This window comes from Nanorana parkeri, unplaced genomic scaffold (assembly GCF_000935625.1).
Source record: "Nanorana parkeri isolate BGI_ZX_2015 unplaced genomic scaffold, ASM93562v1 scaffold1106, whole genome shotgun sequence".
Lineage (NCBI taxonomy): Eukaryota > Metazoa > Chordata > Amphibia > Anura > Dicroglossidae > Nanorana > Nanorana parkeri.
In genome coordinates, this window is record NW_017307374.1 from 435,131 (window position 1) to 456,983 (window position 21,853).

A 21,853-nucleotide genomic window follows, 5' to 3' on the forward strand; every position below is an offset into this window, starting at 1 on the left:
CCCTCACAGGTATTTTGATTTGTGTCAAGTTCCCTCAGCTGTGGGCCACATGAAAGAAAATGTGTTTCCAAACTGAAAGTGTCTGTGCTGTCCATAGTCACTACCACAAAAGGAATAATGTGATTGCTATGTGCAGGGCCACTGCTAGACTATTTTGCACCTTAGGCAAGACCAGCTACCTGCAGCCTCCCTCGCGCGGCGCATCCCCCAATCTTCCCCACCCCGTACGGCTCCTTTCTCCTGCCGGCTAGCTTTCGCAGGTGACAGATGGATGTAAGCAGCTGGGAGCAATAGCCAGACTGCTATTGGCTCTTTTAATTTGAAATAGCCTATATCCGTTTGGCAATTGAAACCCACCCAGTGATCAAGGAGCGGACTTGAGAGATAAAGCTGTCTCTCAGTTCTGCTCCTCTGCTCAGTGGGCAGGCGCAAAAGCCAGACTGCTATTGGCTTTTGCAATTTGAAATAGACGGGGTGAGTGGTCGAGGCTGCGCCCTAGGCAGCAGTGCGCCCTAGGCGGCTGCCTAGTTTGCCTAGTGGCAGCACTGTCCCTGGCTATGTGTAACACAAACACTCTTCCACTATGCCCATGTGGCTGTACAGGTGAACATGTTCATGGCTGCTTTGTGATGCTGGTAAGGAATTGTTTTTCACTGGTTGCTTGTGGTCCTAGGAATCTGCAAAGGTTCGTGTAAAATTCAAGCTGCCAATTCAGAGATCGAGCCCTTAGATCCAGAGGTGTGCTCTCACTGCAAGGAACCCATGACCCCAGATAATGATGTGGATTCTGACAGTGACGGGGCCTATGAATTTATACAAGACACCCAGTGCAGCGAGAAAACTGAGCCACCCAAGGGGAAGACTAGGACCAAGAACCCCAACAAGTTCCTGAAGCCGTGGAGGATGGTGTGCGATACCTTCAGGAAGATCGTGGACAGCAAATACTTTGGCCGTGGAATCATGATTGCTATCCTGATCAATACTCTGAGCATGGGAATTGAGTACCACGAGCAGGTAATGTGTCAAGGGGTCTTCCTACTTTCCCTTTAGAATTATCCAGTCCCATCCTCTACCACATGATAAAGGTACCAAGTCTTTTCAAATTTAAGTTTTCATTTTCCATTCAAGTTTCCATTGCTAACTGTGTCTGAACCCTCTCATCATTTGTATATTTATACTTTCTTTTTTTTTTTGCACGTTGGTGGTTGGGTAGCTGAAATAGGACAAGCAGTAGAAATATATCAGTGGCCTTTATATTATCTGTAACACACCAGCAACCACTATATGCCAGTCAGACTTTATTGATGTGCACAGTACCGGGAACCCAACAGCAGCTGTCTGCTGACAGGAAAATATATGTGAAAGAACATGAGGTCATTAGTATAGAGATGCTTCCTCACTGTCCAGTCACCAAGCAAGTTGGTGACCAAGCTGTATTGCTCAATAGACATGTAAGCTGCGGGAAAATTTGGTTCGGTTCGGATATTTCGTTATTTCGGGATTCGGATCTGATATTCAATTCAGTTCGGGTTTTGGATTCAGACGAAATCTGAATTTTGTTACTTTTGGATACCCAATAGAAGCAAGGAGAGCTGCTTATACTATAAAGTCACTGTATGTAGTATAATGAAATACTTCAATAATACATAATACACTCGCATAGAGTATATATCTTCATGACAAATTTCCTTTATCTGTCCAGAAACAATAGATATTGTTCATTGTTTATTGTATAAAAAATCACTTTGTACGATGTTCACTCGATCTTGATGTGAAGTCTTTGAACATTCTTTAACTTTCTGCTTTATGGACGCAAGGTATGCTATTGTGCCAAAAATAAAAGGACGCAGTGCGTGTGCTGCACTGGAAACCCAGGGAGTCTTATCAGCCATGTCTAGTTTTTCTCTGTGGACTATAGAACACTTTATCTATAGAAAATAAATCAAGGCAATTGGACTTGATGTACCACTTCGTTATCCTATTGCAACAGTTTTTATGTTTTTTAATCCCTTTATTAAATATATATAAAAATAGACATGGGGCCATATGAGAAGAGAAGAAAAAAAACAAAACACCAGTTTTGTGAATTACCTGTACTTTCTCAGGGGACCTTGAGTACATCTTACGGCATTTTAGTCTTTTTGTTAAGTTATTAGGATCACTTTCACTATCCTAATAAAAGATTTATTATATTATGTTAAATTCTGTTATATTATTATGTACATAATATATTATGTCTTATTTTTTCCACAGCCTGAAGAATTGACCAATGCCCTGGAAATCAGTAATATAGTATTTACAAGCTTGTTTGCCCTGGAAATGGTTTTGAAGCTCCTGGTTTACGGCCCATTCGGATACATCAAGAACCCTTATAATATATTTGATGGTATCATCGTCATAATTAGGTAGGTGTAAAACTCATTAGGTAATTAGGTCATTAAAACTCATAAATTAAATTAATTAGGTAATTCAAAATCATAAAAAGTGAATCTTTACTTCATTTTACATGTTTAAAAGTCCTACATAAGAGCAGACACCACAAGATACCAGATATTACCTTTATCAACCATCAAATCATCGTATGTGCCCCTCTCTGATTTAGTTTTAATTTGTTACTGGGCCCTGACTTTATGATGCCCCGATCCAATGGGAACTCTTTTTCTGGCCACTGACACAGTCTTATTTTTTTCTTCACAAAACTTTTCAACCAGTGACACATTTGACCCAAAGAGATGAAGATAAAAATCATTTTAATTTTCCAGAAAATTTGTTGAAAATCATAAACGTTCAGCAAAATTTCATCATTTTGTCAAAACGCATTAGTATCAGGGGAGAATATATGAAATTAAGGTGTTTTTTTGTGGTTTTTAAAGGTTTCATTAGGCTTTAAAGGAGAACTATGGGGTAAGTGTTTTTCCCCATAGTTCTCCTAAGGGATACGGGAGGACATAAACTAGTGTCCTCCTGTGACCAAAAGTTCAGCATATTGCGAGCTACAGCTCGCAGTATACTGAGACCGCCGCAGCCGGGACGGATACCGACATAACTGTCGAAATCCACCCAGCTGCGTGAGTGACAGCTGGCTCTGCCTCTGTACCCGCCCCCTCCCCCGTCCGTTCTGCCAGTCAGCGCTGGAGGATGGGACAGGGGAGGGGGGGAATCCGTGCAGGGAGTCGTGAGTGGCAGTCATGGCTCTCTGCAGGGACATGATCAAGAAGTGAGCGAACGACGGTATGTGTTCGCTCACTTCCCGATCTATTGAGCCGGCGTGTGACAGTTTCATTGTCCATGTTGGCTCGAACTATGAGGTTGAGCGAAAATCACTCACCTCATAGTTCTCCTTTAAGTAGCTCCTGAGGGTCTCGGAAGCTCCTTTCAACTATCTCGGAACTTGTGCCAAGAAAATTCCCTCAGTATAGTCATTATTTAATTTTTTGCACATACAGAAGAAAAAATAAACAGTGAAAAAAGTAAAATTAAAAAAAATAAAGCAACAGTAAATATAAAAAAAACTATAAAATACACAAAACGCAAAAAAGACAAATATAAAAATACAAGAACCCTCCCCCCGGGATGGAAAACTCTATTCTGTCCTCTTGGTTGAATTTTGCGATATCCGCTTGTTTTTATGTGATTCAGGAATTCGATCCTTTGCCTCTATACGATCATCTCATAATGTACCCCAATCGGAATCTTTTTGCTACCTCCAATTGAGACATTTTTTATTCACTCATTTATTTTTCCCCACTCTCCCCCCTCCCCCCCCCCATCACGCTGATCCTTGCTATCGGTTTCGTTTTCCAAAAGGAAGACTTCCTATCAATCCAGATGGACAGAGGATCTGGGATATAATTTTACAGATGACGATTGGTCGTCAATCTGGAGCAACATAGCCTCTTGCTCTAAAAACATTCTAGCCCTGGAAAATTCTTTTAAAGTTCTTTTCTGATGGTATTACAGCCCGACCTGATTGCATAATATTATCCCTTCTTATCCTGTGAATTGTTTTCATGGTTGTTCTATCCTGGGAACGATGGGTCACATCTGGTGGGAACCCCCAAGGTTAGGAGACTTTGGATCCAGGTCTTATTAACACTGTTCTTGGATGCAATTTATTTAAGAATCCCTGTGAGGCCTTATTGCATAAGATGGTAGCTGGGGTGACGAAGGGTCAGCATGTCTTGATTACTCACATTTTTATTACCCATTTCCAAGAATGGGTAATAATAAACAGATTATTACCCATTCTTGGAAATCCCGGACTCTAAACTTTCAGGCAGTGAAAAACAGAATTACAAACGCTATGGTTCATGAAAAATGATCTGCACTCCTGGTGGACTCCCATGGTAGATTTTTTTAAATATCGGAGCCATGAATAACATATATGCCAGCCCTCAATATGTTGATGCCACCTTAGTGTCATCTTCGTTCTGAAGGATCATCTTATGGGACGCCCCCCCCTCGACCTTCTACTTTTCCTGATTCTTCTCTTCCCCTGCTCCCTGGCTTACCTACTCTCGATCTATTATTTCTCCTGTAATCCCATCTTTCTTCTTTAACCTTCTTTTATGGTATAGTAGAATAACTCTTTACCTGATGCTCCCCTCGGGTAGCTTTTGAACTTTACCTACCCCATTAATTATCTGCTCAGCTAGATTAGTGAACACGCATTTTATTACTAATTCTATGGAGCATCCCTACGTGCTGTATTCATAATGGAAAGTTATAAGTTGGCATTCTGAAAGCTTAACATCCCAGAATCTATCGATTTTATAATATACCAAGTTATGCTATGTTTCCATTTCTGTTTATACTGTTGTTTATTAACAAAGGTTACGGCTGCTGTGCCAGTGCACTAACCTTACCGTGCATTATGCTTTGTACGTGTATATTTTTCCTTTTTGAAAATAATAAAAAGATTGTGAAACAAAAATATAGGAACCCTCAATGAAATAAACTAAACTATCCTAAATACACTTCTAAAAACACACCCTTTACATAAATAGTATTTTTTTTAAAGCAAATTTCACCTAAGCAGCTCAAGGAGCAAAATTTAGAGTTTCCACTTTTTTGAAATTTCGCTGACATTAAAAACAGTGAAGGGAATTTATCAAAGGTGGAGCAGACAAAATCTGGAGCAGTTGTGCATGGCAACCAATCAGCTTCTCTCTTTCATTTTCAAACCTTAACTGAACAAACTGAAGAGAGAAGCTGATTGGTTGCCATGCACAGCTGCTCCAAATTTTGTCTGCTCCGGTTTTGATAAATTCCTCCAGTAATTTTGTAGCAAAATGAGCTTTTCCGAATTCACTCCAATCGTACCTACCCTACCCTTAGATCTCCACTAAAAGAAAGGAGAGGTGAAGTGCATCAACTGCAATACTACAGATTAGGAAGCTGAGATCACATATATGAGCAGATACCGGTGCCCCCATGTATGTATATATATATTAACAAGCTATAGCCCATTTAAAGGGGACAAGAATTGTAAAATCATTGCTAAAAACAGCAAGCAGAGGGCAAAGGACTAGTCCCCACTGTATTGCACTTGATCTCCCTGCAGCTTATCTCTTCCTCATTATTTATCTCCACTGTTTCTCTGTTTGGAGATGGCCATCTTGGCAGAGGAAAGGGCTTTGCATCAAATCGCGTCCGAACTGTCCCTTCCCCAATGACTACGGATCTGATGACTGTTGAGCTTATGTGTAGGAAACAGCAGGAAAGGCACATATCCACAGAATGTTTGAAGAAGAAGCAGAGAGATTCTTGCACTGCAGGTCCTTAGATACAGCTTCCTCTCTACAGTGAGCAGCACAGCAGGGACATCACCAAATGTCACTTTAAAGCTAGCAGTCAGGGGCAGCAGGGCCTTAGATGCTCTTGCACTGCATATATAGAGCTATGAGGGAATCAGGAACCAGATGTGAACCCAGGGCCTCTGCTGTAACTGGCAGTGGTCCTACCTGCTGAGCCACCTTAGAACCTTGGATAGCTCCTTACCTGATCGCCTGTGTAATCCTCAGTTAAACCTAGTACCTGCTCAACTCTGAACTCCTTGCTCCTCCCTTGAACTTTCTATTCAAGTCATGCCCCTGCACTTCCTGTTTGCCAGATTATTGTGCTCCTGCCAATATCTTGCTTCCTGCTCCTTCTGTGATACAATCCGCTCATACTGCTACCCGTGTACCGACCTTTGGCTGCTGATTCACCGACTACTCTCATCGTCTTCCACTTCATACCTGATACCTTTGGCTACCGACCTCGGCTTGATCTCTAGCTACGCTTCTGCCTGCTCCTACACTACTACCGTCTGCTTGTGTACCAAGCCCGGCCTGTTTGACCACAACTTTGCCTGCTGTTTCAGCTACCGGACTCCGAGCCTGATCCAGATCGTGACATACACTGCCATTTCCAGGAGTAGTTCAAGACAAAAATAAAAATCTTAGGGTAATCCGTAGAATCAATTAACATTTCTAGATGTTCCACATAGGAGAGCAAATCTTCACTTTTTGAGTTCAGGTCCATTTTTATATAATAACAGTCAATATCACAAATATATTTAGAAAAGTTTTTTTTCGAGAGACAACTTTCTTTTTTTAATAATATTATTGTGCTCTATTCTTGAGAAATTTTCAGAACCCTGTGAACTCCAATGTATCCAAGTGGGTTTTTCCACATAATCCTGCATTTTTGTATTTCTGTTCTGCTCTTAGTATTTAGATATTGCGAAATTCAAGTTACTATGACCTTTTAATCCAAATAACTCTCCAGGAACAAATTTAAAGAATAAAATGTTCCTGAACCCCACGCTGTACCATCTTAAATTCTCCTTAACCTGCTCCGATGATTGTCTCACCATTGGATCTGCATATGTATGAAAGAAGACTACTGCTTTTTAGCCTTCCGTAGCAGTTGCAATGTTTATTTGGTAATCACTGAAATACTTCTCTGAAGAAAAAATTATTGACCTGACTGTATTACTAGGGGTCAAGCTCACTGAGCTGATCAGATAAAATTAGCTTCAAAAGTAAAAAAAAAGATTTACACTTTTTATTGTATTTAGATTATTTTGTGTTTTTTATTTTTGTGAATTTTATTATTTGTTTTTTTCTTTTTCACAAATTTTTTTTTCTGGGAAAATACGTAGATATTGAGCTAATGAAATGCAGTTTTTTGGCATAAGAACAGGTCCAGGATGTTTGTATTGATGCCACCCCATTTCTAACCAGAGCATCCCAGGTTGCTTAAAGCTGGGTGGGGAGATGTGTAAGGGCCATACACATCTCCCCACCCAGTTCTTACCAACTGTTACTGGTTGCCAGTAGCTGTACAGGACGCCAGCCAGAGAATCCTGCCACTCCCTGCCTCAGAGGGAAAAAGGCTAGGTACACCACTGCACAACAGGGAGACATTGGGTAACGGAACCCTGAATGTCCCACCTATAACGAATATAACTTTTGGTGCATATTAAAAAATAATCAACCAGAATAACTTTTCTTGACATCCTCTTAGGTTTTGTAAAATGACCCCAGGATCTCTGTGACCCAGCCATGAACTTGGGGTTGGTCATCGACTTACACAGTTCAAATGAAGGGTATTGCTAGACAAACTTGCACCTAGGACTCAGAGGGGTAAAGGGGAGCATTTACCTTAGAAGACAATTGTGTACAGCAGAGAAATGAGTGACAGACACTACAGCCAATAGTGTGCATGGAGCCATAATTGTCTCTCTAGACACTTTTAGGTATAAATGGTTCTTTTGTTAGTCAATGTGTTGCTTACTGACTTGTGTTTTCTTCTCGCAGTGTATGGGAGATCATTGGACAGCAGGGAGGCGGTCTGTCCGTCCTCCGGACATTCCGGCTCATGAGGGTTCTGAAACTGGTGCGGTTCATGCCAGCCCTGCAACGCCAGCTAGTGGTCCTGATGAAAACCATGGACAACGTGGCAACCTTTTGCATGTTATTGATGCTCTTCATTTTCATCTTCAGGTAGGCGCTCAATATTGCAATATATTTATACTGAAGAGTAGTTCTAGGTCAAAATGATAGAGGAGACAAATGGGGACTGAGCACTGAAATCCACCAATGAAATGTTCTTACACTGGAATCACGGAACCATGCAGTTAAAACAGATCTGAACTAAATTACTATCATTTTATATAAGTTATTGTAATGTATTAAGGTGTTTTTAATCTTTTGAAATTTGCTTTCATTAAAGTGATATCTGGCAATGCTGCCATTGTTTGGGCACTTCCTGTTATAGGATGACAGCTGCCTCTCAGTTATGGTATTGCGTTGTCACCCTGTCACATGTGCCCCTGGGGGAGACTAAAAATGGCCCTGCTAACACACATTGCTCAGGCATGGTCCTGAGCAATGATGTGCATCCAGTGCTGTAGACAGGAAATGGCTGAAAGCAGCTGCAGGTGTACTGAGTACTAAGAAGAAAAAAAGAAAAGAAAGTATTTTATATTTTAAAAAAAGACTATTTATGATCAACAGTGTTTAACAAACTAACTGTGATTCCATTAAGGTTGAAATCGAATAAAGATTGGTTTGCAAATGGGAAGTAAAGATTAAAGTTTATCTAAACCCAAGAACAAAAATTTAATATTTTGCGGAATATTAGTCCTTAGATGTGATGGATGCATTTGTCAGGCTTTTTCCCTTCATTGTCACTCGATGATCCTGCCAGTAACTCACTTCCTGTCTTAGGGTGACAACGCTCACTCATTGTACTGTATCTGTGGAGGAGCAGCAGTGCCACCCTAGAACAGGACTACAAACACCTCTCCTCATTCACATAAAGGGAAGAGGTTCTGGAGCCCTCAGAGGTACGAGTTCCTCTAGGGCGAGGTTGATCACAAATCATTTCAGTTGTATATTTAACAGCCCAAAAGGGACTACATAAGAGAAGTTCATAGTTAGGGTTTACATACACTTTACAACACAGGTTCACACTAAGCGATTTTGTCAGTAGGTGCCGTACTTGTAGCAGTATTTTCTAACCTTACAATTGACCTCTATAATTCATGTTTCTCAGTATTTTAGGCATGCACCTTTTTGGCTGCAAATTTGCATCTGAAAGAGATGGGGACACTCTCCCCGACAGGAAGAACTTTGACTCCCTCCTGTGGGCTACAGTCACCGTTTTCCAGGTAACGTAATCTATGTACCAGCATTCAATTCAACATCCAATTCCAACATCCAATCCAACAACATCCAATTCCTTCATCCAATCCAACAACATCCAATTCAACATCCAATCCAACAACATCCAATTCCAACATCCAATCCAGCAACATACAATTCTACATCCAGTCCAACAACATCCAATTCCTACATCCAGTCCAACAACATCCAATTCAACATCCAATCCAGCAACATCCAATTCCAACATCCAATCCAGCAACATCCAATTCTACATCCAGTCCAACAACATCCATTCCAACATCAAATCAAACTACATCCAATTCAACATCCAATTCCAACATACAATCCAGCAACATACAATTCAACATCCAATCCAACAACATCCAATTCCAACATCAAATCTAGCAACATACAATTCTACATCCAATCCAACAACATCCACTTCCAACATTCAATCAGGAACATCCAATCCAACAACATCCAATCCAACAACATCCAATTCCAACATACAGTCCAACAACATCCAATTCCTACATCCAGTCCAACAACATCCAATTCAACATCCAATCCAACAACATCCACTTCCAACATCTAATCCAGCAAAATCCAATCCAACAACATCCAATCCAACAACATCCAATTCAACATCCAATCAAACAATATCCAATTCCAACATCCAGTCCAACAACATGCAATTCAACATCCAATCCAACAACATCCAATTCAACATCCAATCCAACAACATCCAATTCAACATCCAATCCAACAGTTCCAACATCCAATCCAACAACATCCATTTCCAATATCCAATTCAGGATGAGGGCAGGCACAGATACATTATTTTGGATGTCTGTAGGTCAGCATATTTGCATACAATCCCCCCCCCCCCCTTCTGAAACTCAAAATATATCCAGAGATGTAAGTTACATTTCGAGATGTAAATAATTCTGACATTAGGAAAGTTTTGGCTTTAGAGCGCTGTGTTCCGTCTGTTGCTGTTATTTCACAACCGATAATGTCTGGTCAGTGTCAGAAAGATGATGCGAAAGACAAGATGTTGCCATAACCTTCTTTACTGCTCGCAGCAAACTGCGTATGTTTCTTGGTAGAGCTCATGCACTGCCATCGGAATGTAGAGCGTCACATTCGTCTGATCATACTCTTTCATTTCTTCATGCAGATTCTGACACAAGAAGACTGGAATAAGGTTCTGTATAATGGAATGGCATCTACATCGTCATGGGCGGCCTTGTATTTCATCGCACTAATGACATTTGGAAATTATGTGCTGTTTAACCTGCTGGTCGCCATCCTCGTGGAAGGTTTTCAGACTGAGGTGAGCCTTTAATAAGCATGGAGGAAATAAACGGAAGGATTGATTCATTGTAGGACCAAAGGAAAGTTGGCATAGAAAAGCGGCCCGTGGATAAAGCAAATAATGGATAGTTTACTTGGTGCCCAGTCAGAAGCTTTCCTAAATTTGCCAAAACACCAAAACAAGTACTGGAATTGCCTCCCCATGCAGCCATCATATTCAGTTTCAAGCTCTGCCCCATTTATGTCTGCGAACACGGTGCAGTGAAGCATAGATACTATCAGTATACATCGAGTGGTTCAGGGAGCATGAGACATCATTTTCACACATGGATTGGCCACCACAGAGTCCAGACCTTAACCCCATTGAGAATCTTTGGGATGTGCTGGAGAAGACTTTACGCGGGGCTCCAACTCTGCCATCATCCCTACAAGATCTTGGTGAAAAATAAATGCAACTCTGGGGGGAAATAAATCTTGTGATGTTGCATAAGCTTTTGGAAATGATGCCACGGTGAATGTGTGTCGTAATCAAAGCAAAAGGTGGTCCAATGAAATATTAGAGTGTGTGATCAGGCAGTGTGTTTTTGGCCAGGCAGTGTATATACTTGAAGCTGAACTCCAGCCCAGTTATGTGGGGAAATTCTTCCTTACTTCCGCTCCTGTTGACCCTGGACAAGAAGTAAGGTGAGGTCACTTCAGTGGCGGCACCACAATAAAAAAACTCTATGGAATTACTAACCCCTTTCCCATTCCACTTTTTGCCCCAGAAAACACACCAGAAGTCTCCTTACAGAGATTCTAACCCTTCCCTACTCTGTCCCAAACTTGTATTAAAGTTCCGGCTGTAATTACACTTTGCTGCTAGTTGCTTTGGTGTGACATTCACCAAACCTTCACTGGTGATGAATCAATCACATTGAATCAATGTCATTTAAAACACATGAATCCGGGAGACTCACCTGCAGTGAATGTTTGGTGAATGTCTGCTGAACTGTTTTCTAAATATACCCTAAGGGCCAGTGGAGCGGATACCGGGTGTCACCCCCCGCCGTGACGTCATCGCACAGGCGGTCATCTATTTTATACCTGCCGGCGGCCACCTTGGTGATGGACGCCGGCAGGGAGAGGAGAGGACGTTCACCTGGCGGGATAAGGTATAACGCCGGGTCCCCTCCTCTCTAACCTGGCAGCAGCTGTCGCGTTCTCGGTCCATGACCAAGTGCCCAACTTTTCAAAGGGGGTGACACCAAAATGACTGTCAGTCATTTTGGTGTCACCCCTCCAACGGTGTCACCCACTTTGTGACGCCACTGCTAAGGGCCCTTTCACACCAGATGATGTGTGTGTGTTGTGCACATGTGTTGATCATGCATTGATCAATGCACCTAGGGTGAATAAGTCCTAAGAGTCTGGAATACATTTTCTTATCCATCACATGTATTTATATAGTACAGACAAATTACACAGCACTATTCATACTGAACATTCACATCAGTCCCTGCCCTCAAGGAGCTTACAGTGTAAGGTCCCCATTGTGCATGCACTCAGGGCCAATTTAGACAGGAGCCAGTTAACCTTCCAGCATGTCTGGAGTGTGGAAGGAAATTGGAGTATCCAGAGGAAACCTAGCAAGCACAGGGAAAACATGCAGAATTCTTGTAGATAGTGTCCTGCCGGGATTGAAATCAGGGACCCCAGTGCTGCAAGGCAGAAGTGCTGACCACTAAGTTCAAATATATTGGTTTGCCTGTGGTTCATCTTTAAGCAAAGATGTCCACATATGACATTTAAATACGCACACCGTTTTGTGGGTAGAATTCTATATATAAATAACTATCATGCATAATATGACATGGCAAGCATGCACATTACTATCATCATTATTATTAGGCATTCACTGATACTAGTGTCGGTGCTGATACCGAGTATTTGTATGAGTACTCGCCCAAATGCTCCGATACCTTCCCCGATACCAGAAGATTTCCTCTGAGCGGCAGTGCCATGGGCGAACATGGAGCCAGTTTCCTGAGCGATCAGGAAGCTTGGCGGCAAGTAATGACCCGCCTCCTGGCTTCCTGATTGGCCTGGAAACCAGCTCCTTGCTGATTGTCCCCAGCAGATACATTGAATAGACCTCCCTCCAGAAGCCTGATGTTGACTCTTTCAGCTGGGAAGCGTTTGATACCAAGGTGGGATTCAGCCATGTGATCATTAGGGTTATGGCTTGGGACACCCACTGCTAGCTATTACTTCATATTTAAGGGCTTTCCCATTGTTAGGAACAAACAGCCGGCTCCATGCTGATTGGCCGGGTAGTCGGCTTCCCGGCCAATCAGCTTCGAGCCAGCCAAACAGCCAGCTCTTTGCTGATTGGCCCCAGCAGATACATTGAATAGACCTCCCTTTGAGAAGCCAGATGTTGACTGCTTCAGCTGAGAAGCGCTCAATACCAAGGGGGGATCCAGCCATGAGATCATTAGGGTTCATTAGGGATCATTAAGGGCTTTCCTATGTTTAGGAACAAACAGCCAGCTCCTTGCTGATTGGCTGGGAAGCTAGCTAACCAGCCAATCAGCATGGAGCCGTCTTCCTGGGCAACCAGGAAGCCGGGAGGCGGGTCATTACCCGCCGCCTAGCTTCCTCATTGCCCGGGAATCTGGCTCCGTGTCAGCGGAAGCACCAGTATTTGTACTCGGTATCAGCAAGTACCGAAAGCAAAATATCGGTACTTGTACTTGATACCAAAAAAACGGTATTGGCGCATCTCTACTTATTATACAAAACCCTTTAAAAACCGATTAAGACAAAAAGCAACATTAGCAGTTCAATACTTAGAGGACACACATTTCCATTAAATACATGTGTCTGAATCTACTTTATTTCAACACATCTGGAGCCTCCCACGGAAAGACCACACAGGATCCATGTCTGTGGACTATCTCCCCCCCCCTTCCCGTACTCATTATGGAAGAGTCCTGTTTACAGTACTTAAATATGCTGATCTTCCCAGCCGACCTGTTTTATTTCACACTCACACGGTGTAAATTCCGTCTCCACCAAACGGGAAAGGATTTTCTGCTGACCGCGCGGAACCGACAGCCGCAGCCGCCATAATAGACAGTAAACGTTTAACATAACAAATAGCAGCACCATCACTTACTGAGCTCCGTCCATGGCGTGCCATCGTCCCTTATTTTCATTCCTTTTTCTGCAGTTTATTTTAAAAGCTGTGGTGGTCTTAAAGAGAACCTGTCACTTGGGCGCCCATGTTATTTTTTTAATAATTAAAAGAAATAGTAAATAATAATAAATATGATTGAGCAGGCTTACTTATGAACAATGTATATTTACCATTGAAGAATTATATCAAATTCTGTTTTCTTTGTTTGCAGGAAGTACCAAAGAAAGAGGATATGAGCGCACATTTAAGCTGTATACACCTTCCCGTAGAATCACTTATGGTACGTGAAAAATACTTAAACTCCATGGAGATATAAAAAACACCAATTTGGGCAGTTATGAATCCATCAAATTTTAAATGCAGCTTTAAATATAGCTAGTGTGCATGAATTTACCTTTACATCATCCTCCAGCAATCTCCTGTACAGCAGCTCTCAGACTAGGAGGAGGAGGAGGGTCCAGTACTAGAAGCCAATAGGACTCTGCTGCAGTGCACATGTGCTAACAGGAGGAGAGAGGGGTGTGAGCAGAGGGATGACCTAATCACAGTGCATTGTCCAATCAGCAGTCTGGGAATGTGTTCTTCATCAATTTTTTATTTATTTATACATGTTTATATATATATGTATATGATATGTATTATATCATTTTTACTGTATACATGCAATCTTTATCATAATAAAACTTGTTACAGGGTGACACAGGAATTCTAGACCTTCGAGGGTTTTTAAAGGAGAGAGCACAGCAGATTCTAGTTGCCTATTTGCCTATCTGCCTATCTAATGGAAAGTTACTAGGGATTCGAATAAACAGATTAGACTGCCAGATGTGTCACTCCAACTAACTCACTTTGTGTGTGTAAATTTGATCTTGAGCTATTGACTGCTGTAAACAATGTGTATTTTTTTAACAAAGCAGATAAGGACGGGGAGGCAAAAGTGCAGAAAGGAGACTAAGGCCCCACCTGCTGGCTGCACAGGAAGGGTTACTAACAATACGAATACCTAACATTTATTATTGGCTTTTTATAATTGCAGGGTGGCGCCTCCTTGTCTGGCTCTGAGAGTGCACCAGATGAATGTGGACTCCGTAAAAGTCTCTCAAACATGTCCTGTAAGTGAAAACCTATAATGACCTAAGTGTGCAGCATGTCATAGTAAAGTGTAAGAGAAGAGATGATAAAATCCAGCCTCCTGTAATGCTTAAAATAACATTCAGTTTGCCAGTACAGGTGCCATTTTGAATCATTCTAAACTTCTGGCAACAAGCACGCATCAATACAAATCAAAATGTGCAAACCTTAAAGCCCAAAACCAAACTTCGTTCCTTTCCTTCAACACATTCCTTCTACTGTCGCCTGTAAAACTGTCTGTAGGTTTCAGGGAAGGAGGTTAAGTTTGCTTTCCTCCAATCATGCATGTTACAACAGGAAGCAGAGGGCCAATAGTTAAGGTGCAAACTTTGTCTTAGATTCTACTTGGATGATACCACCTAAGAAAAGATTCCTACATCGACCCTGATTCAATTACAGTGTTCTAACTAGTCCTTGAAGTGTGCTTAAATTACCTACAGTATGATATTATTGAATGACAGGGAACCTTTTATCTAAAGCCGACCCTCTTGAGTTTTGGATAGAGTAGGGAAGAGTTGGAACTGCTATCGGATCATTTTTTTTTCTGTCCCTGCTGTGGAGATCCACCCTCTATACTTGTCCCAGTTACCATTGAAACCAGGACTGAAAAATGGGGAAAATCCAAAATTTTGATCTGTCATTGTCATTGTGCGATTGACAACTTTCTAAGAGGATATTACTGTTACTTCAGAAAGATTTCCTCTCACTTTCTGCTGTATAGAAAACAACAAGGATTTAAGGGAAATATGGTGCACAGATGGAAATAAATAAACCTTCCAGATTTTAACCATTCCTGTATCCTCATCGAATTTAAAAAAAGTTTTGGTTTAAGCCATACTTTAAGCACACTCAGGAGTGTCCCTAGACTTTTCACCACCTGAGGTCGGGGGCAGGGGGGTAGTTGGCTGGTTGTGGTACACGTTACTGGGGAAGTGGGGTGTTGTTCAGTAAAGGGGGGTGCTGGTGGTTTATGGGAAGGGGGAACGTTACCTCTGGCTCCAGCTGTGGCCAGTGTCCTGCCCAGCTCACTGACGTCACTGGTTGCCAGGAGCTGGGCACGACACCAGCCAGAGCGTCCCATTCAGCTCCTGGCAATCAGTGACATCACAAGTTGGCAGGCCAGAGTGTCCCAGGTTGCTAGGAGCTCTTAGCAACCTGGGACTCTCTGGACGGAAAGGGGGCAGCATGCATACTGCCCCTCTGCCTGCTGCCCCCTCTCCCTTCCTCACAAAACTCAAAGAGATGCTGTCTGAGGCAATCACCTCAGGCTGTCTCATTATAGGAATGGCCGAGGGAACACTTTAAAGTGCCTAAGTGTTCCTGCAGCTTGATAAATAGAGGCTTTTGGTTTACAACAGCAACAGGCCGGACCGAAACATTTAAAATGTTCTGTAGATTGAAAGAGTAATTTACTAATAATAAAAGTCCACCATCTTTCATCCCTGTCATCACTGGACATCAAAATGTGCCTTAACTAACACGGTGCAAAGAGCAATAAATAAAGATGTAGGCTTGGCAGAGGGGTCTTGATATAATCTGATTGACTGCTATGGATTAATGAAGTCTTTGATCTCCTCCATACTGGAGGCCATGACAGAATGTAATTGTTTTAACATCTGGATTTTGTAGATTGCACTTTATAAACTATTATTTGGGAAATAATAGTAATAATAAATAATTTTTTATGTTTTAGTTACTCCACTCCATGGATTGCCTGACGTGAAGGCTAGCTTGCAGCCACCCCTCATTATCCACACCGCAGCTACACCCATGCCTGTACCCAAAAATAACCTGTTTGCAGATATCCCCATGGCCTGTGAATCTAGAAGAGGGAGCAGCGTCTCTGAGAATCCTTATGCCAGTGATGTCAAATCTATGGTAAGACAATGAGCATTCAGCATCAGTTTGACTTTAGTATTTCTGTTAAATGATGGCATAGTTGGGTTTAAAAAAAAATCTGATCTGAAGAATGAATGAAGCAGAAGCATGAAGATCTTTGCACTGCAGGTCCTCAGGTTCAGCTTCCTCTCCAGTAAGAAGAACATTGAGCAGCACAGTTGTGTTTGAGTTCAGGTCCACTTTAAGGGTGATTCAATTATTCTTTCCTCATAGATGAGGGTCTCCATGCTGCCCTGTAACAAAGCTAAATACATAGTTGGAATACATATACAGTGATATGAAACTGTTTTACTTGCTGAATGATTTCGAACTAACCAGTGTTTTGATTCACATACCTCTGTCACTGCTTAGCCAGAATGGTGACAACATTGCCTATTGTTTTATTTTATGTAGCCTTCAGTGTCGCCCAATTTCTGTGTGATGATGCACTCAAATAATTATTGAATGCTAAAGTAATATAACCAATATGCAGTTAGCCTTCTAACCAGTCAGTAGGTGGCGCTCAAGTCTCCTTTTCATATATAAAGCTTTATATTACTCTTAGCTGTGCTGAAAGAAGCCTTTTGCTTACAGAACTTGCACTGGGGTTGATTTACTAAAGGAAAATAGGCAGTATACTTAGTAAAGTAATTTTTCACTTTGTAAAGGAATTTTGCTACGTGGACAGCCTAAACCTCTCTATTAAATCAACCTAAAATGAGTCATTGCAACAGTGACTCCCTTATCAGACAGCTGAGTCTGTTTCAGTCAGACAAATGGAGGTGCAAAGCAAGCTGCTCTGCTGTGCTGTTTCTGTAGATAACCCATAGTGCTGTCATGTGTTAAATGTCTATTTGTAAAATTTATATTATTTTATATATAGGTAAAAAACACTAACATAAAGTAACTAAAATAGACCTAAAACCATTATATCTCCCTTTTTATTATAAATCGTGATCCACTGTACACGTACACCTGCATTAAGTTGCAATTAGCCCTGGGAAAATTTGGAGGTTTCTCTGGATAGAATAATTTGCCTGCAATATGTTGATAGATTTTTTGGATGATTTTATCTTCCAATTTAAAGGTCTATGCTTTTTCATGGTCTACACTACACAAAAATTTGTTTTTTTTCCAGACAAGTGCGTGCAACTCCCCCCTTGGTTCATGGGGTGCAGTTTGTAGTTGGAACAGTCGTAGATCTAGCTGGAACAGCATTGGGAGAGCCCCGAGCATTAAGAGACATGTACAGAGTGTGGAACACAAGTCCCTTCTGTCTGCTGATGGGAAGGAAAGCTCTGAAGGTGAGAACTCCGATGAAGAGGGGCCCAGCCGCAAAAGCTCTTCTTGTAGCGTCATGGAACTGATGGGCAAAAGGGACCCTCTGGACACGTTACACGTTCCTTACACCTATGGATTGCAGAACAAGCAAAGCCTTCCCGTGGATTACCAAGGCTGTAATGGCAAATCCATCCTGCCTACTGCATCACCTCAACACCATATTGAAGAATCTAAAGTTGACTACAGCAGTAATATTGATGATGATGCCAACATGGTAAGTGCATTTTTTTAGGTCTCAGGGAACCCCTACTAAAATGAATTTATCACGGGTCAGCAGAAAGAATGCCTTTTACATTGGTAGTCAATGGGAAGAATGCCTTTTACATTGGTAGTCAATGGGAAGAATGCCTTTTACATTGGTAGTCAGTGGGAAGAATGCCTTTTACATTGGTAGTCAAAGGGAAGAATGCCTTTTACATTGGTGGTCAAAGGGGAGAATGCCTTTTACATTGGTGGTCAAAGGGGAGAATGCCTTTTACATTGATGGTCAATAGGGGGAATGTCCCTTACATTTGTACTCAGTAGGTAGAATGCCTTTTACATTGGTGGTCAATGGGAAAAATGCCGAACTAACATTAGTAGTCAGTAGGAAGAATTACTTTTACATTGGTGGTCAGTAGGAAGAATGCCTTTTACAATGGTGTTCAATGGAAAGAATGCAACCCTTACATTGGTGGTCAAAATGCCATCCTTTACATCTAAAAATCATTGGTGTCATGCTGCTGACTCTGCTGTTGAACCTGAAACTATGCAGGTACCTTTTAGATGAGAGGTCTATCAGCAACAACTTAAGGAACCCCTAAGAACTGTTAGAGGAATCCCAGGGTTCCACTGAACCCTGGTTGGGAATGACTGCTGTAAAGTATCAAATCTCTGTGAGTGTCTGTAAATAATGTACAGCATTGTGTGTATGTGGGAGACAACTTATCCACACCTTGTGTGTTACCACCTCTGCCACTATCACTAATATACCTGTGTTGCTCCTGTTATTTCAAGTCATGCTGTGTTTTAATCCAAAAGTAATGTGTTTCTTCAAAGCTATGCTGTTTCATTTTCTTTTTTAAGAGCAAGCCTGAAAGGTTAAAGGCCTGGATTACTGCTCATCTTCCAACTTGGTGCAAGGAGAGAGAAACCTGGTCCCTCTTCATCTTTCCACCCTACTCAAAGTATGTACAAAACCTAGCATACAACATAAAACACAAACATGGAATGGATGTTAGGCTGTATGAATATAGGCAGCATGATGGTTAAGTGGTTACCTCTCGTACTTTGCAATGCTCTGGTCCTGTGTTGTATTTTTACCAGGGTGCTGTTCGCCTGCAATCCATGTCTTCTGCCTGTATTTGTGTAGGCATCCTGTGGATGCTCTTCTTTCCTCACAGAATGTAAAAACACACCAATAGATGAATCAACTTCTAGTGTGCGTCTGTATGACTTTGATGGAAACATTCGACTACAAGCTCCTGTAGAGCGGGGACTTATGTAAAGTGCTATGTTGTATGTTGTGCTATATCAGTGTGGCTGCATAGAGTTTGCTATCTATGTTGATGTGGGTTGTCCCTGAGTGCTCCATCTTCCTCCCAAAATCCCAAAACATACTGGTAGGTTAAAACGTATCAAAACTAAAAAAAAAAGTAAATGTCATATATTGCAGCTTACCAGTCCTTAGATGTAGTGGCTGCATTAGTTGTTATTTTTCAAAGTCTTTTTCAAAGTGCTAGTGACACACTTCCTGTCCTTGGGTGACCACGCTCACTCACTGTACTGAATCTGAATAATAGAATAGGACTACAGGACCTTCCTCTCTGCCATTGTCCAGTCCATAGAGGGGCACAGTCATGTATTCCTCGGTAATAGCTAATAACAATGTAGCTGATAAGAGTCAGCCCAGACTAAATGTTATATTGTAGTTAGGTATCAGAGCATGTTGGGGAACACTTTTATTAATTGTTATCAGCAACAAAGGCACAGATAGTAACCAGTGCCGGGTTCTCAATACTCAAAAACAATGTAGAAGACTTCTTTGTAGTCAATATATTAATCTATATTTAAAAAAAAGATAAGTTCAGATAAGTAATCTCCAATCTACAAATCTCCATTTTTTTCTTGCAGATTTCGGGTGATATGCAATAAAATCATAACCCACAGGATGTTTGACCACATTGTTTTGGTGATTATCTTTTTGAACTGCATCACAATCGCCATGGAGAGACCAAAAATAGAGCCACAGAGTGCGGTAAGTAACTTCGGGGGACTGTAATTAACAACTGCTTTGCATGACTGTATACACAAGTGATAACATCTGAAGTCACCGTCTAAAGTAAAACTTTGGGCACCTCATTGAGTATTAATTGATAAAAGGTTTTTGCAGTGTCTTGTGCTGCCTGTGTCCATTACAGTGATTGTGTATCATATGACAGAAAATTAAACCTGTCACTATATGTTAATACCAAATCCACACATACGTTGAGCTAGACACCCTCTGGCACATATACTTACCTTTACTTCTGCTTCCCTGCCACTCCAGTGCTTGCTGCCGCCTATCCAATGGCGTTAAAGATTGCTATCAATATTTAGTATTGTCTCACTTGATGCAAAAACCTCACTTTGCATTAATTTACTCAGTAAAACCACGCTTCAGTGTCCAGGAACTTCTGTCCGCCATTATCAAGGCTACCTTGTTAAAGGTGAGCTGTGCCCTGCATGAGATTATTATTAAATCTGCATGAATCCTCAATTCCATTCAAGTCCACAAAGTTCCCAGTCTTGCTATGAGGGAATACGAAACATTCATGATGATGACTCCTCAAGTATCAGCCGCACTCCACCAGTATATATGTATAAAATCAGTTTTATTGTGTTAATTCCAGTGTGAATCCATGACTATACACCACCAAACAATCCCCCATACCTTCTCCTCTCATTCATGGCGAGGGCCCAGACATTTGCCTGTTACAATACATAAGTATTATTTACAGTATATGTTCAGCCGCCCATAGTCACCAGGCAGGAATACGGTTTGTTGCTGCGGCCAATTTGTCAGTTTACCCAGATGTGTATGAGTGTTTCTTCTGCTAATAAAGGCATGTATGATGCAATGTACATCTTACACACTTTGCTTCAGGTATAATCAACATTTTGTTACCTTCTTTTCAGGAAAGAATATTTTTGACACTATCCAACTACATATTTACATTTATTTTCCTGGCTGAGATGACAGTGAAGGTAAGAGGAAAAGGAGAAAATGTCTATTTGTAACTGCACGTAGTTTTACATAGTGTTGAAATTTGTAGGAGGGACAATACACTGCAAGTACATAAACCTAAAGTTGGGGACAGTAGAAGTGATGTATCACTAACAACCTGGCAACCTCCAAGCTATCCCTTCTTGAAGCTTACCTGTAATCCTAATGCTAAGGGGATGATCTAAAAATGTTCCTATGCTCCTCTGCTCTATCTAGTGGTGAGAATGCATAGGAGCGTTTATACCTCAGCCCCTAACACTCTATGTAACCCTAACAGTAATATCCCTGTAACCCTAACATCCCTTTAACCCTAACACTACCCTTCGGTAAAACACCTTTCCTTTCCCAACAACCACTCACAAATCAACCCTCCCTGTAAACCTTACACTTACTCTAACTTTAACACTAATATGCCTTTTACTGATAGTCTATGTCAGCCTTTCTCAACCAGTGTGCCTTGGCACCTTGGGGTGCCTTCTGGCATCCTCAGGGGTATCTTGAAATTTCGTGATGGTAGATCTCTAATGTGAAGAGGGCTTCTGATGTGAAGGGGAACTCTGATGTAAAAGTGGGGGGGGGGGGCCCTAAAAAAAAAGGGGGATTTGG

General features: G+C 41.5%; 1 protein-coding gene across 3 annotated transcripts in view; it reads left to right on the forward strand.

The window, feature by feature from the left end:
• CACNA1G (calcium voltage-gated channel subunit alpha1 G) overlaps positions 1-21,853 on the forward strand; it is a 166,546-nt gene that overhangs the window by 111,321 nt on the left and 33,372 nt on the right. For all 3 annotated transcript variants that reach the window (XM_018567867.1, XM_018567869.1, XM_018567868.1), the window contains exons 9-20: positions 674-1,014; positions 2,254-2,405; positions 7,806-7,991; positions 9,046-9,160; positions 10,336-10,491; positions 13,865-13,933; positions 14,690-14,765; positions 16,478-16,662; positions 17,801-18,217; positions 19,069-19,169; positions 20,116-20,239; positions 21,160-21,228. In XM_018567867.1, coding sequence (XP_018423369.1) covers positions 674-1,014; positions 2,254-2,405; positions 7,806-7,991; positions 9,046-9,160; positions 10,336-10,491; positions 13,865-13,933; positions 14,690-14,765; positions 16,478-16,662; positions 17,801-18,217; positions 19,069-19,169; positions 20,116-20,239; positions 21,160-21,228 — 1,991 coding nt within the window. The remainder of the gene's footprint in view (positions 1-673; positions 1,015-2,253; positions 2,406-7,805; positions 7,992-9,045; positions 9,161-10,335; positions 10,492-13,864; positions 13,934-14,689; positions 14,766-16,477; positions 16,663-17,800; positions 18,218-19,068; positions 19,170-20,115; positions 20,240-21,159; positions 21,229-21,853) is intronic.